General features: G+C 38.9%; 1 protein-coding gene across 1 annotated transcript; it reads left to right on the forward strand.

Annotated features, from left to right (window-relative positions):
* Positions 1 to 11,240: 11,240 nt before the first annotated feature.
* On the forward strand, positions 11,241 to 18,353 carry LOC144957892 (uncharacterized). The gene is made up of 2 exons (XM_078889420.1): positions 11,241 to 11,426; positions 16,171 to 18,353. Exon 2 carries the CDS (start codon positions 16,214 to 16,216, stop codon positions 18,047 to 18,049), a length of 1,836 nt encoding a protein of 611 aa, XP_078745546.1. The 5' UTR covers positions 11,241 to 11,426; positions 16,171 to 16,213; the 3' UTR covers positions 18,050 to 18,353.
* Positions 18,354 to 19,428: the final 1,075 nt, after the last annotated feature.

Here is a 19,428-nt window from a genome sequence, read left to right on the forward strand (position 1 = left end):
ACTACTACTACTACTACTACCTACTACTACTACTACTACTACTACTACTACTACTACTACTACTACGACTACTTCTACTATCACTTTTTCCTTTCTTCTCTTTCATCCACTTTCTCCTCCTCCTCCTCCTCCTCCGCCTCCTCCTCCTGCTCCTCTTCTTCTTCTTCTTCTTCCTCTCCTTCTTCTTCTTCTTCTTCTTCTTCTTCTTCTTCTTCTTCTTCTTCTTCTTCTTCTTCTTCTTCTTCTTCTCTTCCTCCTCCTTCTTTTTCCTCCTCCTCCTCGTCTTCCTATCTCGCACCCCCCCCCCCTCCTTGTCTTTTCTTCCAAATAAACTGACCAACTCCATCAGAGTACTTATCACTCCAATGACATCAAAAGAAACGAATAAATCAATGTAACACCACCACCCTTTAGTCTTCCAGACACCCATAATCCCGCATATACCAGATAAAATGAAATCAATCCAGCAGGAATTAATTGCCAAAATGACTCACATTTATCTCCCCTTGGTGTAATAGGTTTCACGCTGAAAGAGGTGGCGAAGCGTATCTTCCACTGACATCAATCCACACCAATCTGCAGAGATTATCCCCAGATTAAGTCTCTAATCCCCAAGTGACAAAGATTAAGCTGCTGTGACTTGGTGAGGGGTACACCTCGTTTCATCTCCGTATCATGTCCTATTACATTTTTTTGTTGTATAGACAAGATCAAAGAGACTGGATTACGACATGCAATGACGCGAAATGATTTGACAATGGATGTGTAGTGATAGGTGATAATGGAATAGTCTTTTTTAGGTCATTTCTATACACATACATCCCCTTTTACAGGTTTAATTTATTTTTATGCCATGCGTTTTGATAAATTCTCACAACATCTGACAGCTAGAATTAACGTATTTTAAAAAATGAGCTTTCATATAGTGCAATATCCACTAAACGTAGTCAAAGGGCTCCTGACCAAGAGCATCACGTAATATGTAGAACGAGTCATGACGCCTATTAGGCGACGTTACACATTTTTTTCCGACAAAGACAACGTTGTCAACGGCCATGTACTCATTTTACACCTGAGTATGGTGAGAGAATGTGAGTCAAGAGCCTTTTCCAAGGACTCAACCATGCGCCTTCCGATCCGAAAGCGAGTGTCATACCTCAAGACCACATAACCGCACAGAGCTATGTATGTGTAACTTACAACGTTTATTGTCCGATTGACAGAATTTAGTTTAGAATTAATCACCAAAATGGTTGTTTAAAACCAGTAACAAAGAGCCGGGTGACGTCAAATTCGTTCCTAATGATATTATCACATCGCCAAAATATCATATTATGTGTTATTTTGACCAACTGACCTTTGAATACCCCGTGGATTTAGATTGAATCATAAATACATCTGGAATTGATTAATTCTTTTTCAACCATTATTTTGAATCTATCTACAGAAGAAGCTTTTTCGTTTCATACTTGATTCCGTTCTAAAGTTTTAAAGTTTTGTATATTTTATTTAAAATTCCCATATGTTAGTTTTGTATGTCAATAACGATTTGAAACCGGTCTCCTCTGGTAATTCTTTCGATAGATAGATTAAAGTTGACGTCACTCAGTCTTTGTTATTGTTTATTGCCATCCATGTTTTTGAGTCATTCACACTAAACTGTATTAACCAGATAGTAAACGTTTCAGGCTGCACATATTTTTATGTGTTGGTCCATTGTACTTCCAGATGGCGATGTTGTGAGTTTCTTAGCCAAGCGCACACTATCTTTAGGTCTAACCTCTTCATGTTTTGTTGTTATTAGTTTAATAAGTTCATTCTTGTAATGTTTTCACTCAGATGGAACCGGACTTTATCCCGGCTTCTGTGACGTTAAATAGTCAATAACAATTGCTCATTAAACTTATGTTATGGAACTGGGGGCCGTGTGGCTCAAGGTACGATCTTTGCTTCACACTCGAAAGGTACCGAGTTGGATCACCCTGAAATACAAGGGACCAACACACAAAACTATGTGTAACCTTGAACGTTTATAGTCTGGTTAATACGGTTTTGTGAGAATTACCCATAGACGCGGATGGCAAAAAAAACAACAACAAAAAACCCCCCAAAAAAAACAAAACCCAACAAGAACAAACAAACAAACAAAAAAGAAAACACTAACAAAGACCAGAGTGACGTCAACTTCGTTCTATCTACATATTCGGGAGCTACGGTAAAACACAAATCCGTGACCTAATACCAAGAGATAAAAACAGGCGAATGTTCAATGAAGCGTGACGAAGACAGATTGTCCAAGGCGCCAAAAGACATGATAATACAATTAAATGATTAAGTCGTAGGAGTTGGTGGGGGGAGGGGCAGGATGGGGGTGGGGAGGTGACAGGTAGTCAGGTGGTTAAGGCATTGCACTGTAATTCTGAAAGGTCCCAGGTTTAATCCGCGCCTCAGGCAATTTTGTTTGGCAAGATTATTATTATTATTATTATTATTATTATTATTATTATTATTATTATTATTATTATTATTATTATTATTATTATTATTATTATTATTATTATTATTATTATTATTATTATTATCATCATTAACCCCTAATTCCCTTACTGTGGCCGACAGTCACTGAGATAAACACGCCTGTCGGACAGTCGTCAAAATGGAAGTGGTTGGAAAACATAGAAAACTACACATGCTTTACAATGGATTGTAATTGTCTATGTAAAATGCCCACTGTTCTCCAGCTTGATCATGGAACAAACACAGAAAACCATGTGTAAACTTACACGTTTATAATAATATGATCGAGAAAATCGTGTGATAACTAGTCACCCATTTGGCTGCATGAAAACAACAACAATGTGTTGATTTTTTTTTTTCCATTCGCGTTTATGAGTAATTCTCACTTAACTGTATTAACCAGACTAATAAACGTTCAAGGTTACACATAGTTTTGTGTGTTGGTCAATTATAGATAGAATGCGCTTGGCCAAGGAGTTCACAACATTGCCATCCGGAAGTATAACGGACCAACACACAAACTCTGTGTAACCATGAACTTTTATAGTCTGGTTAATACAGTTTAGTGAGAACAACTCACAAACGCGGATGGCAAAAACAATAACAAAGGCCTGAGTGACGTCATCTGCATACTATCTATACTTGAGGATGGCAATGTTGTGAGCTTCTAAGCTAAGCGAATGCTATAGGTAGTATGCGCTTGGCTAAGAAGCTCATAACATTGCCACCCGGAAGTATAACGGACCAACACACAAAACGTTGTGTATCCCTGAACATTTATAGTCAGGTTAATACAATTCAGTGAGCATTACTCATAAACGCGGATGGCAAAAACCAATAACAAAGGTCTGAGTGACGTCATCTTCGAACTATCTATATATAACATCAGTTCAAATAAAGCCCCCAAAATGAGCTTTTATATAGTGCAATATTTACTATACGTGCTAAAAGCGTTTTACAAAGGGTCCCTGACCAACAGCAACACGGAAAATATAAAACGAGGCATGACTCTTGTTTGACGATAATACATTTTTATTTTCTGACAGAGACAACGCTGCTATCGGCGAGGTACTCATTTTACACCTGAGTACGGTAAGTGAATGTGAGTAAAGAGCCTTTTCCAAGGACTCAACTATGCGCCGTGCGAGGCTCAAACCCAGGACCTTCCGATCCGAAAGCGAGTGTCATACCGCACAAGACCACATAGCCGTGGCAGGGGTTATTTCAAGTATGGATTAAGGGATCTTCATTAATGTCCTGTGGGGCAAACACACAGAATATAACACACATACTACACACATACACACAAACACACAGAATATAACACACATACTACACACATACTACACACATACACACACAAACACGCGCATACCCACATACACACACCTACAAATCGTACGTAACTACATACACACCTTTACTTAAAAGGCGACAGATTGTGGGGAAGTGGGGGGGGGGGGGGGGGGGAAGGGGGAGGTAGGTGACAGGCATAGAAAATACAGTCTGCAGGGACAGGTAGCCAGGCATTGCACACACATTGCACTGTAATCTGGAAGGTCCCAGGTTTAATCCGCGCCTCAGGCAATTTGGTTTGGTAATATTTTTTATTCATTAACCCCTAAATTTGCTCACTTGGCCAATATTGTGAGCGATTTCTGTTGAATTCAAACGTTTTGTATGATGGGATTTCTATTATTAATGCGACTATGTGGCCTTACGGTATGACACTCGCTTTCGGATGGGATGGTCCTGGGTTCCAGCCTCATTGAAAAAGGTTCTTTACCCTCATTCTCTCACAGTACTCAGGTGTAAAATAATTACTTGGCGCCAACAGCGTTGTCTGAGTCGGAAAAAAAACAGGCGTCATGTCTCGTCCCACATGTTACGTGTTGCTGTTGGCCAGGGACACCTTGTAAAGCGCTTTGAGCACGTTAAGTGGATATGGCGTTATAGATAGTATGCAAGCGACGTCATGCAGGTCTTTGTTATTGCTTTTATCACCCGCCTTTATAGTCAGTTTAATACAGTTTAGTGATAATTACTCATATACGTGGTTGGCAAAAAGCAATAACAAAGACTCCAGTGATGTCAACTTCATTCGATATATACAATTGATTAAAACAAATAAGAAGAAGCTTTTATAAAGGGAAATATCCACTAAACGTGTTTACATCGCTTTACAAAGGGTCCCTGACCAACAGCAACACGTAACATATAGATAGTATGCAGATGACGTCACTCAGGTCTTTGTTATTGTTTTTTGCCATCCGCGTTTATGAGTAATGCTCACTGGACTGTATTGACCCGACTATAAACGTTCATGGATACATACAGTTTTGTGTGTTGGTCCGTTATACTTCCGGATGGCAATGATGTGAGCTTCTAAGCCAAGCGCATACTATCTATATAACGAGGCATGGCTCTTGTTTGGCGATAATAATACTTTTTATTCCGACAGAGACAAACAACACTGCTAACGGCTAGGTACTCATTATACACCTGAGTACGGTAAGTGAATATGAGTTAAGAGCCTTTTCCAAGGACTCAACTATACGCCGGGCGAGGCTCAAACCCAGGACCTTCCGATCCGAAAGCGAGCGTCATACCACGAGACCACATAGCCGTGGCAGGGATTATTTCATGTATGGCTTTAGGGATCTTCATTAACGTCCTGTGGGGGGAAAACACGCACATACCCACAATACACACACAGATACACACATACAATCGTCCGTGCACGCATACACACCATAATATGCTTCATAACTCATAAACACACAAACACACACATACACATACGCATTGTGACCACGTGCATAAAACTCATTCCCCCCCCCCCCCCCTCCTCCTCTCTCTCTCTCTCTCTCTCTCTCTCTCTCTCTCTCTCTCTCTCTCTCTCTCTCTCTCTCTCACACACACACACACATACACACACAGACACACACACACACAGACACACACACACACACACACACACACACACACACACAATACGAAGCCTTTCACGAGAAAAACAACATAAAGACAAGCATATCTAGTTTATTTATTTAGTCTTAAGACATTTCCACCTGACCAATGCAAACCGCTTAATTGAGAAAAGGATTATTGACACCAAAGAGCGTGTCGGTAACGATTGTTATGTAACTACGGTACCCTACACAATCTTTGTTTACACCCAGCGACAACACAAATTTATGCGTTAATGCGGAATTGTAAAAATCTGAAATTATTTTGTGTCTCAAAACGGTATTGTGTTTGATGGAGGGTCATTTTAGAATTGAAATTTTGAGGTAGATATAGATAGAATGATGTTGACGTCACTCGGATCTTTGTTATTGATTTTTCTTTTTTTTTTACTTTTTTTTTTTTTGCCATCGACGTTTATGAGTTATTCTCAATAAATTGTATTAACCAGACTATAAAAGTTCATGGTTGCACATAGTTTTGTGTGTTGGTCCGTCATACTTCCGGATGACAATGTTGTGAGCTTCTTTGTCAAACGCACACTATATGTCGAAAAATGGTAATATCGCCTAACAGGCGCCATGCCCCGTTCTATATGTTACGTGTTGCTGTTGGTCGGGGACTCTTTAGAAAGCGCTTTGAGCACGATTAGTGGATATTGCGCTATTAAAAATCTGAATTTAAAGCTCAATAGAAGTGTTGCTATTGGCTTGTAACCCGTTGTAAAATGCCTTGAGCACTGTTAGTGGAGACAAAAGCTCAAGTTCTACAAAGTTATTTTTGAATATCCATAGACACGGGACCAAGATTTATGAATCGTATATTAAGATATGCGCCAAAATTGTTTTTTATTTGTTGTTGTTTTTTTTGTTGGCGGGGGGGGGGTTGTTTTTTTTTTTTTTTTTTTTTTTTTTTTTTTTTTTTTTTTTTTTGGTATGGTAATGTCGATGTGTCTCCTTGGAGCCGGAGTTTATCCGTCGTCATCGCAAACATAGCCTGACACTGACCAAAAAAAGTCTTTGGAGACAAAAGAAAACAAATCGTGAGTTGTATTCAATAGTTCAACCAATGGAATCTCTGTTTCCTTGAGCTCTACTCACGACAACTCACTAGACGCCCCACAAACCTTAAAAATAACGCCAAAATGCAAATCCCAGAGGGTTCTGGTGTCAGGCTATAGTATGCGCTTGGCAAAGAAGCTCATAACATTGCCATCCGAAAGTATAACGGACCAACACACAAAACTGTGTGTATCCATGAACGTTTATAGTCGGGTTAATACAGTTCAGTGAGCATTACTCATAAACGCGGATGGCAAAAATCAATAACAAAGACCTGAGTCATCTTCGAACTCTCTATAGATGGTTCCAAGATGACGTCATTCAGGTCTTTGTTATTGTTTTTTGCCATCCGCGTTTTTGAGTAATGCTCACTGAACTGTATTAACCCGACTATCTTGAACTGTATTAACCCGACTATAGATAGAATGCGCTTGGCCAAGGAGTTCACAACATTGCCATCCGGAAGTATAACGGACCAACACACAAACTCTGTGTAACCATGAACTTTTATAGTCTGGTTAATACAGTTTAGTGAGAACAACTCACAAACGTGGATGGCAAAAACAATAACAAAGGCCTGAGCGACGTCATCTGCATACTATCTATAAACGTTCATGGATACACACAGTTTTGTGTGTTGGTCCGTTATACTCCCGGATGGCAATGTTATGAGCTTCTTAGCCAAACGCATACTATCTATATCCTGACACTGACTAACAATAGATAACGTCAAAAGACGTCTTTGGCCACAAAAGAAAACAAATCGTGAGTTGGTATTCAATAGTTCAACCAATGGAATCACTTGTTTCCATGAGCTCTACTCACGACACCTCACTAGACGTTGCACAAACCTAAACTATGCGCCGCTCACAGCCGGCCTCAAACCCTAGCCTGGACCTTCCGATTCAAAAGGCGATTGACATACCACACCACCACATATCTAGTCGCAATCTCTAAGATCTAAAACAAATTGTGTATTTGTTACTTCAATATATTGGAGACCATTGCCTAACCAGAAAGAAGCTCACAACATTGCCAACCGGAAGTATAATGGACCAACACACAAAACTATGTGTCACCTTAAACGTTTTTATAGATAGAATGCGCTTTGCCAAGGAGTTCACAACATTGCCATCCGGAAGTATAACGGACCAACACACAAACTCTGTGTAACCATGAACTTTTATAGTCTGGTTAATACAGTTTAGTGAGAACAACTCACAAACGCGGATGGCAAAAACAATAACAAAGGCATGAGTGACGTCATCTTCGAACTATCTATAGTCTGGTTAATACAGGTTAGTGAGAATTACTCATAAACTCGGATGGCAAAAAAAAAAAAAATAACAAAGACCAAAGTGACTTCATCTTCGTTTTATCTATAGAGCAGATATCCCCTAAACGTGTTCAAAGCGCTATCCAATGTGTCAAAAGCAACACTTCACATGCAGGGCGAGACATGATGCCTGTAGCCGATAATACAATCTTTTACCGACAGACAACGCTGTTAACGGCCAGGCACTCGTCGTTTCACACCTGAGTACGGTGAGAGAATGTGAGTAAAGAGTCTTTTGGAAAGGACTCAAGTGTACGACTGTTATAGCGAGACTCGAACTCATAACCTTCTGATCTGAAGGCGAATGAATACCACTAAACATAGCCACACATTCATCTGATAGGGTACTTTCGACGTGTACATCTGACATCCGAACCCTCGTTAAAGATTGTTGTAATGGACAATATTTTGCGTCTTTTTTGTTCTTTTTTTTTTTTTGACATTTCCATTACAACAATGATCCCCTAAGGAATTGGGTTATCAGACCTGCAAATAATTACATGTCTGTTTCTTGGTTTCCCTTCTCCGCTGTCTATAATATTCCCTTTCACTAAAGCCAAGCCAAAATGACAATCCACTGCATATAAATAATATATGTTAAAAATAATCTTGAACTTGGTATTTTGCCCCGGAACTAGAGTAAGCCGGCAGTTGAAGATGATGATGATATGTTTTGATCTGTTGACAAGATTGTTGGATGGATTGGCGATTGGAATTTTATTTGCCTTATTTTGTTACCTTTATTTGGTCAAACAATAAAATCATTTCTATGGATTACAACACAACTCGTTATTGACTATAGACGTCTATATAATTTTCTACAATATATACATACAAAACAACATTTATGGTATGAGGAATAAAAAAACAGCCCATCAAATTCCGTTCCACTCGGACGACTTTTAACAGTAGAATTTGCACCACAAGTGGGTGCAGACAAATCGGAATATTTATAATAGCGGCCTTTCTATTCTTTGGGCGTCCCTCTTTAAATGTTTATGATGTGCTTTTAGAGGCAGGGGTCCTTTTACGGTCAAGCCTCATTATCATAGCCATATTCAGACCTGCCTAACACTACGATATATTCGTAGAAAAACGAATTTTGGGATCCAGTTACAGATCTGTATTCGACTCTTTGACTCAATAAATCTTGTTGAAAATGAAAGTTTAGCTTCTTTGATCCTATATTCGGGACTTTGGAGCATTTCGGATCATGCTGGGAGCAAATTATTTATTTATAAAGCAATTTAATATGACTATTTCGTTTTTTCCCCTTGGAAACTATGATTTTTTGAAATTTCAAGTATGCAGCTCTGCATTTTATTTTCACGGCCTTGTCACATGAACCAGGGTCGAAAGCACTCCAACAGTTTTATGTAGAAAGTCAAAGTCCAGATTCAGTCCAGGTTTTATGCATTTACAATTTAAATAATTAAAATGGGGTTTAAAATCTGCCTTATAACCAAACCATTTATTCAGAAAAGTGAGTTGAGCAGGCGCTTATGGCGCATCCAGTGGAAGGCGTTGACGGTATGGGGTCCCACTCACGGCCACGAGGAGTTGTCGTTTCAGTAATGTCTTGGGTTCGAGCCCCCATCGCCGCGAAATCTTGATGTTTTACACAGTGAATTCTGTTGTGACAACGATCGCTTAACTCGCCCACGGGCTTGACCAGGGTTTTCCATTTCACGAGATTCATGTGCACTACTCACTATTATAAGGTCGCAGGTTCAAACCCCACCACCGCCGCGAAAAATTTTTTAATTCTCTATTGTCTTCTGGCACTTTTCTACTCACTTCATATCTTGTTGTTACCAACATAAGTGCCTGCTCCACTCACTTTTCTGAATTAAAAATTCACCCCATACACCGGAGCATACTCAATGTCTCAATCGTTTCTATGTTATATGTTTGTGATGAGAATATTGGCTATTAAGCTTAACTGCTGGTCAAAATTACTTCGCGATGGTGGTGAACGAATCGGCGATCTCAAGAAGTGGGTGAGAGAGGGATCTAGAAATGACTTTGGGTTTGAAACGAATATTTTTGTGTTCGTGGATAGCTCACACGGTAGAGCCACGCTCTCACCTGCCAGGCGGAGTTGTCGTACCAATAAGGTCGCAGGTTCAAACCCCACCACCGCCGCGGAAAAATTTTTTATTCTCTATTGTCTTCTGGTACTTTTCTACTCACTTCATATCTTGTTGTTACCAACATAAGTGCCTGCTCCACTCACTTTTCTGAATTAAAAATTCACCCCATACACCGGAGCAAACTCAATGTCTCAATCGTTTCTATGTTATATGTTTGTGATGAGAATATTGGCTATTAAGCTTAACTGCTGGTCAAAATTACTTCGCGATGGTGGTGAACGAATCGGCGATCTCAAGAAGTGGGTGAGAGAGGGATCTAGAAATGACTTTGGGTTTGAAACGAATATTTTTGTGTTCGTGGATAGCTCACACGGTAGAGCCACGCTCTCACCTGCCAGGCGGAGTTGTCGTACCAATAAGGTCGCAGGTTCAAACCCCACCACCGCCGCGAAAAATTTTTTTATTCTCTATTGTCTTCTGGCACTTTTCTACTCACTTCATATCTTGTTGTTACTCACTATTATTGCCATCTTGAGTTCAAAATGACACAGCAAAATGTACAATTTATACACACTTAACATAAACAAGTGTTACAATTTCAGAGGCGTAGCTTCCTGTTATGAATTCTCCATTCATAAAAGCTGAAAAAAAAATAATAAACATGCACATTTGTCACAGGGGGAAATTTACAAGTATTTCTCCACAGAGACGAAGCGCGGAATTCTTTTCCATGGCATGCGGCAAATAGCAATATGGCTTACAACCAGGAACTCAGAGGGGAGAGGTCAAATCAATACATGTTTACGTCATCTTAATTATGCATTTCTTGTATTTGAAAACTGCGGTTCCTTTGAAAGGTTATACTGTACAAAACTTACACGGAATTTGGTGTTAAAGAAGTTTACATTCAGTGATATTTCACATTAATACATTCAAAGCTCTTTCCTCACAACCGTACTCAGGTGTAAAATGAGTACCTGGTCAGTAACAGAGTTGTCTCTGTCGGAAAATTAATTGCAATATCCCCTAACAGGTGTCGTATCTCGTCCTACATGTTATGTATTGCTGGTGGATGAGAACCCATTGCAAAGCGCTTTGCATGTTGAATGAAAATTGCGTTATATAAAAGCTCATTTTGGGGCAAGGAGAGGTTCTTATTAGTAAAAACAAAAAAAGCCAGACCAATTCGGGTATTTTTTGTTTTGTTTTGTTTTGTTTTCCGTCCTTTTTTCGGTTTTTTTTTTTTTTTTTTTTTTTTTTGTTTTTTGTCTTCTTTTACGTTTCCCCATTTGGAGGTTGTTCGCATAAAGCGATGTTGACACCCATTTAAACGGTTCCACACGAATAATCACCCATGACTTGTCCGTATCATCGCGGTATTAGTTCCCCCTATAACGTTACTGTGATAAGGTCGTATTTCCATGTGGATTGATTAGGCATTTTTCTGGAAAGGTAAGGGGTGCCTACGTTCTGTGATTTAGTAATCCCGTGCTCGTTAACTCATTAATAAAATGGATTGTTCATAGAGTCTTTTTTTTTTGTTTGTTGCTTTAGGTCTCTTCCAACACAATTGAGGTTATATGAGAGACAGCTGAAACAAAAAAACAAGCAATCTAACAAAAATAGTACAAATGTAAATCAAAATCATAACCTAAAGATATCATAAGCTAAATTATAAATAACCAAGAACAAACAGGCAGAAGATTTACAGAAAAAAAAATATCCCCTGTCAAAAATACAATCACAAACCAAAGAAGCAGGATAGGCTAGTAAAGAGAAGAAGAAACGACATCACTATCGGATCGTACACCCATGCGAACGTCATAGGTATATGATTCAAGGGTGATGCTCCCATCCAACCACCCGCTTAGAGTCTTTAAAAAGGTAAACTAGACATAAATTCGTTTTCGCTAGTAGATAGTATGCGCTTGGTTAAGAACTCACAACATTGCCATCCGGAACTATAACATACCAACACACAAAACTGTGTGTAACCATCAACTTTTATAGTCTGGTTTCAATACAGTTCAGTGAGAAATACTCATAAACATGGATGGCAAAAAAAAAAACAACAAATAATAACAAAGACCCGAGTGACGTCAACTTCGTTCTATCTATAGTTCTGTACTGTTTGGAACAAACACAAGGACAAAAGCATACCGAGAAACTAGACAAAACTAGTTGGGGTTTTTTTGGTGTATCTTCTTCTTCTTCTTCGTTCCCGTCATGTCACATGGTCAGTCCGGTCTGGTGAATGAAGCCCACAGTGGTCCTGAGGTCATCCTCACTGCCGTACAGCTTCTTTGAGTATAGATAGTATGCGCTTGGCTAAGAAGCTCATAACATTGCCATCCGGAAGTATAACGGACCAACACACAAAACTGTGTGTATCCATGAACATTTATAGTCAGTTTAATACAGTTCAGTGAGCACTACTCATAAACGCGGATGGCAAAAACAATAACAAAGACGTGATTGACGTCATCTTCATTCTATCTATAGGGTTGGGTCAGGCCAGAAGTTCCTTCACAACTGGTTGTGCCTTGGGCATTCCATTAGGTGTATGATTTATTTAATTTGTGCAGATTGGTGAAAAGTCACAGATATTTAAAACTAGTCATCAAAAATCGTTTATAGCAAAAATTGCATGTCTTTCGTTAGAATAGATGAATGTCACAACTTCGCCGAAGTCCCGGGTTTGAGAGCTTTTGACAAGATGAGTCATTTACATCGATCGATATTTTATAATATTTATTTTATAAGTGTTGGCTGAAGAAGGGCTTTGAGCGTAGCCATCGTTATGTTATAGCCTGATACTGAAATCCAAAAGGACTGGCAGTTTGACGTCATTAGTGAGTTGTCGTTAGTAGAGCTCATGGAGACTAGTCATTTCATTGGTTGAACTATTGAATTAAACTCACGATTTGTTTTCTTTTGTAGCAAAAGACTGGCATTTTGACGTCATTTTTTGGTCAGTATCAGGCCATAACTTTACGAAGGCCACGGTTTGAGCCCGAACCGTTCCGTGTTTGGTGTTTTTGTTTGTTTTGTTGTTTTTTTTTTAGCTGTTATAGATAGAATGAAGTTGACGTCACTCTGGTCTTTGTTATTGTTTTTTGCCATCCGGGTTTATGAGTAATACTCACTGAACGGTTTTAACCAGACTATAAACGTTCATGGTTACACATAGTTTGTGTGATGGTCCGTTATACTTCCGGATGGCAATGTTATGAACTTCTTAGCCAAGTGCATACTATCTATATTCATTTTTTTTTTATTACGATATTTGAAGTACGAGTTTTCTGGCTAAGTTTAAAATAGAGTATATGTGTTTGTCCAGAGTATCTCAGACATGTAAACAAACAACGCATCACATGATGGCTAAAATCAACACGTATTGTGTTGTTTTCTCTATCAGACAATAAAAGACATCGTGCATTCCTCACCTGTGTTTTGGTTGTACGAGTGTAATAAATCAAATATTATGACAAGGGTGTATAGAGATTGTATGCACTTGGCAAAGAAGCTCGCACTATTACCCTCCGGAAATAAATCGAACCAACACACAAAACTGTTTGTAACCTAAAACTTTGATAGATAGAATGCGCTTGGCCAAGGAGTTCACAACATTGCCATCCGGAAGTATAACAGACCAACACACAAACTCTGTGTAACCATGAACTTTTATAGTCTGGTTAATACAGTTTGGTGAGAACAACTCACAAACGCGGATGGCAAAAACAACAACAAAGGCCTGAGTGACGTCATCTGCATACTATCTATAGTCTTGTTAATACAGTTTAGTGAGAATTCATAAACATGGATGTCAAAAAACAAAAAAAAAAAAACAAAAAAGAAAACAATAACAAAGACTCGAGTAACGTCATCTTCATTCTATCTATAGATAGTTTGCGCTTGGCTAAGAAGCTCACAACATTGTCATGCGGAAGTATAACGGACCAACACACAAAACTGTGTGTGAGTCAATGTAGCTTGAACGTTTATAGTCTGGTAAATGCATTTAGTGAGAATTACTCGTAAACACGGATGGCAAAAAAAACAATAAAACAGGCCTGAGTGACGTCAGCTTCGTTCTATCTATACCGGGCTCTATAGAAGGAACGAAATCGACACCACTCAGCTTTTTATCATTATTTTTAGACTGATTAGTTCTCAATAAATAAATCAGACTGTAAACGTTCACGGTTACACATAGTTTTGTGTGTTGGTACAATATATTCTCCGGCTGGCAGATGTTGTGAGTATTTTACCAAAGCGAATAGCATCAGTAAACAAAGTCAGGGTCAAGGTATGTGAATCGCTCAAAAGCTATTATAAAAAACACATTACACAATGTTTTATGGCGGCCACGATAGCTCAGTTGGTAAAGCACTCGTTATACACGCAAAGGGATTGAGATCGATCCCGGGTGAAGTGGAGCTATTTTATGACCTCCCTGACCACCCAGCAGTGATTGGGTAGCTGGATTTGTAAGATCTGTCTGAAAGTACTTAACGATACACTAAAGTCGTCTCCAAAGGGAAACACAATTACTATGATTCGTTCCACGGTATATAACATGTGATTTTTTTTTAATGAGCTTTTATATAGGCTAGCGCAATATCCACTAAACGTGCTCAAAGTGCTTTACAAAAACTCCATCTCTAATCCGTCTAATGGCTCTGGAAGACTGTTTGCTCATAACATTTTAAATAATTTTAGAGATACAAAAATTCCACATCAAACTGAAAATTCACAGCTTCTCAATGTATTATTTTATGTATTTTATGCTCAATACGCTTCAAATTATACTTTCATAAACACTTTTTTTGTAATAAAAGTTCTCTTAAAAATAAAAATACTTGAGCTTTTATATAGAACAATATCCACTTAACGTGCTCAAAGCGCTTTACAAGGTGTCCTTGACCATCAGAAACACGTAACATTTAGAACGAGTCATGACGCCTAACTTTATTTTCGACAGAGACAACTCTGAGAGAATGTGAGTTAAGAGCCTTTTCCAAGGACTCAATTATTCGCCGAGCGAGGCTTGATCGAACCCAGGACTTTCCGATCCAAAACGAGTGTCATACTTTAAGACCACATAGCCTCTTCTGGTATCTACCATTGTCCCCTTGTCCACCCTTGCTGGGTTCTGCTTGGATAAACGGCCTTTGGGATGGAAGAAATACAAATGGACCTTTACCTAAAAGGCCCAACGAAGCATCAGATTCTTTAGAATTGTTTTCCATCTCGTTGGTTTTTGACCCTTTGGGTTTGACCTTTCTGTTGACAGCGTCATCGTCATTGATCCTATTACATGTTTTTTTTCTCGGTTTATAAATGCATTTACACCTATTATCTCAAAGGGAGAGGGGGGCTATGGAAAGCGTTCGACCGAACCAAAATTGGGTTTGGGGTAAAAACCAACCCTAGTGAGATTTATAGATAGAATGAAGTTGACGTCTCTCGGGTCTTTGTTATTGTTTTTGCCATCGATGTTTATAAGTAACTCTCACTTTTTAAAAGTTCATGGTTACACATAGTTTTATATGTTGGTCCTTTATACTTCCGGATGGCAATGTTGTGAGCTTCTTAGTCAAGCGCATACTATCTATTTGGTAAATATGATTAATATAATACTTTTTAAATCAATCTGTCAAGGTTTGTAGATCTACAGACCCATGAAGCCAATGGATCGGGGAGTTATCCCCGGTTTCTGCAGCGTGAAATGGACAGTATTAATCACTTCGCACTTTACTTTCGACCTGATAACACAGTGACATTTCCACAGCGAGTCTAATTTGACAGTTCAGGATTCTCTTTAAATGAATATTGATAATTTTGTTAAAATTAATACTTTGTAAAATTAATTCCACGATTTTGTACAAAACTTGATTTCTGTTTAACCCTCTCCTTACCACCCATAGGAAAATCGTCACATTCGTTACGATTCAGTCAATAATTTTCATATTCTGATTCCATTTTGTTATAGTCACAGCCATAAGAACTTGACACTGTGTTGCAGGGCTCATTTTTCTGACCAAATATAGAATATACTCGTTGCTCATCTGTTTGAAAAATCTATTTTCTGTGTTGGGTTAGTATGACGTTTTGGGGTAAAATTCTGAAAATAGCTGGTAAGGAGAGAGTTAAACCTTAAAAAAAAACAAATATTGTCATCTTCATCCCACAGGTAGCATACACAAATTAGATGAGCTCATCACCACCTTTGCCAAATGATCAACACAACAATTTCTCTGGAAAACGCATCGTCAACAATAAGACATCATTATGACCCCGAAGAAGCTTTCGAAGAATCCCGGAAATACGTCATTCCCATGGGTTTTGTCATGTGCGTGGTCCTCATCTTCTTCAGCATATTCACCATCAGCATCATCGTCAAGAACTACGATCTACGAAACACCCCGTCCACCATCTTCATCGCCAACCTCGCTCTGGCAGACTTTACTCTCGCCTGCATCACACTGCTTCGTATAGTGTCATATCTCGCGAATTTTGCAGACCTCAGCTGGATTATTTTGGAGTTCTACAAGAGCACCTACGCCCTAATCAGTGCATTGTCTTTGCTATCCACCTTCGCTAACTCTGTAGACAGGTACATCTACATACGTTATTCCATGACGTACCACAATATTGTTACAGTGCCACGAACTAAAGTATTAGTGTGTTCCATTTGGATATTTTCAATTCTATTTTGGGTGTTTCCATTGACGTTCAACGTCATTTCCGGTAAACGTGACGTCAGCAAAGGATACCCCGACCCAATTTTGTACGGGAATTTCATTCCTTTGTGTATCATGTATGTTATGTGTTGCATTGCCAGTGAGGTTATGTTTATCAGTTTGTTTATAATCGTCAGAAAGAGAAGACTCAGCCTAATTAGTTTAAACCGTTCACCTTCTTTATTAACTCCAACTTCAGTTGATGACTCAGAACCAAAAATGGATCAAGGGTCTCACAGATTTGAAATGATTCCACAAAATCTTTCTGTAAATGATTCGGATTCAATCCATGATTTTGATTCAGCTGACGTGGATAACGAGAATGTGAATCGTCAACTTAGTAGAACAAATGAGGTTCGTTACCAAGGAATCTCAAATGGCAGTGCGTGGTCGCATAAAGAGGGAAATATGGAAACAGATGACGTCATAGAAAACAAAGACACCCCCAATACAAATAATGATAACAATGTTAAAATTAATCCAAATACTACAATGACAATTTCTAATAGTGGATCTCTAACCAAATCAACTGAAATTGATGATAACGAAAATGATAATTTATTTTACAATGAAAGCAAAAGACAACCGTTCTCAAATAATCATCCCCACGAACCTCTAACAACAAATCCAACAACGTCCATGTCAAAAACATACACAGACAACATTCCATCACAAATTGTTGTTCTAAACAAACAGCCTAATCTTCACAACAACCAATATTATAACCATAAACAACACCAAACAGATCAGAGGTCTTCAAACCACACAAGTGTTCTGTATTCTACACCAAGCCAATATTTGGATTCCAACCAATTTCCAAATGATAAATCTCACACAATCAACCACACAACCAATAAAATTAATCTCCCAGATCCGAACCCCAATCCTAACTCATACATTAATCCAACCCCAACCTCCAACCATAACCCTAATTCTAATCACATCCTCAAACGCAACCCAAAGCCAAACAAATTCCCCCACAACAACCACAATTCAAAATTCCTGACAAGGTTCTCATTCAAATCCTCAAAGCGTGATAGTAACACCATAAGACCATCGTGCTTTAGTTATGATCTAAACAACTTCCAAACAGTACGAAACCTCTTCATTCTTCTTGGCGTGTACATTCTACTCTGGAGTCCAAACTACACGCTTCTATTTTTGTCAGGTGTGTTCCACACACGAATTGAACGATATTTTTTGTGGGCGTATCTCCTGGCAATTCTGAATTCTATCATAGACTTTTTTGTTTACCCCATGAAAGTTGAAAAAATACGAACGGCTTTTGTTGGCACGTTCAAGGGGTCGTGTCACTTTTTCAGAAGGTAGACGATGAAAATACACATTTAAATGATGAGTTCATCAACGAAGCATCCCAAGATACCATGGACAATCAATGGAGACCGTCTATCGTCAAAGTGACACAAAGCTGCTCGAAGCTGTGGACTGGAAAAAGTAATTCGCAAAAATGAATATAACAGCTTCAAAAAATAACAAATTACCCAGCACGGAACGTTTCGGGCTCAAAACCCTTCTTCAGCGAACATCATCACCATCATAATCATCATCATCATCATCATCATCATCATCATCATCATCATCATTATCACCGGTGTTGTCAACACCATCGTCTTCTATCTATAATACCAACAACAAAATATGCATCAGAAGTGTTACAAACGATTATATATACTTCCAAAATTCTTGTTTATAATAAACGTACCTAGATATATCTACCCTGGTCTTCAATAGCACCCGCCTTTTTTTTTTATTACATCCACTTCTTCACAGTTTTGAAATGAGAACGGGAAAATCCGATTGGGAAATAATAAATGAACGAAACGTTAAATTTGTCCACCTACTTTTTCAAAACTTACGGTGCGGCTATGTGGTCTTGTGGTATGGCACTCGCTTTCGGATCGTAAGGTTCTGGGGTTGAGCCTCACTCTGCATATAGTTGAGTCCTTAGAAAAGGTTCTTTACTCACATTCTCTGACCGTACTCAGGTGTAAAATGAGTACCTGGCCGTTAACAGCGTTGTCTCTAACGGAAAAAGTATATTATCGCAAAACAGGCGTCATGTCTCGTTCTAGATGTTACGTGTTGCTGTTGGTCAGAAGAGACCCTTATTGAAAAGCGCTTTGAGCGTGTTTAATGGATATTGTGTTATATAGCTGTCCTCCTCCCCCCTCCCTCCCCCCCCCCACCCCCGCATTGTTTCTTCACCTAATATCCCACTCTTGTGTGGGGTTCCTGACCTCCCATAGTGGGCAGGGAGGTACTTACTGCGTCTTCTATCCCTCTATATCCGTTTTTAAACAAGCTTTCCGTCATTGAGGGAAACAGTCAAATGTAAAGTTAGAGTTTTGGGAGAGGATATTTTTTGTCTTGTAAATCATGCATTGTATTATTTTTTTTATTTGTAAACATTTGAGTGTATTCCTCTTAGTGGGGACCTGTGTTTTTGTCTGTTTGAGACTTTTAGGTGATCTCAAACGAAGTACTTTGATAGTGTGCTCTTGGAATCTGTTCCCTGTTTGAACTCATTCCCCTTTGTCGTCCTTTTTCTCGGGTGCTTTAATTGTAATTCTAGAACTTTTTACTCTTCCTATTTTCTTCCTTTTTTTTACTGGCGCTGATGTGACCTAAACGTGTGGCAAGCGCTGTAAAACCGTTAAAAACAAAAACAATAATATCCCACTCCAGCT

Source organism: Berghia stephanieae, chromosome 12 (assembly GCF_034508935.2).
Source record: "Berghia stephanieae isolate SIO BIC M18660-M18661 chromosome 12, UCSD_Bste_1.3, whole genome shotgun sequence".
Lineage (NCBI taxonomy): Eukaryota > Metazoa > Mollusca > Gastropoda > Nudibranchia > Aeolidiidae > Berghia > Berghia stephanieae.

What these genes read in the sequence shown, in the direction of transcription:
- LOC144957892 (XM_078889420.1), top strand. Translation starts at nt 16,214, where the DNA reads ATGATCAACACAACAATTTCTCTGGAAAACGCATCGTCAACAATAAGA.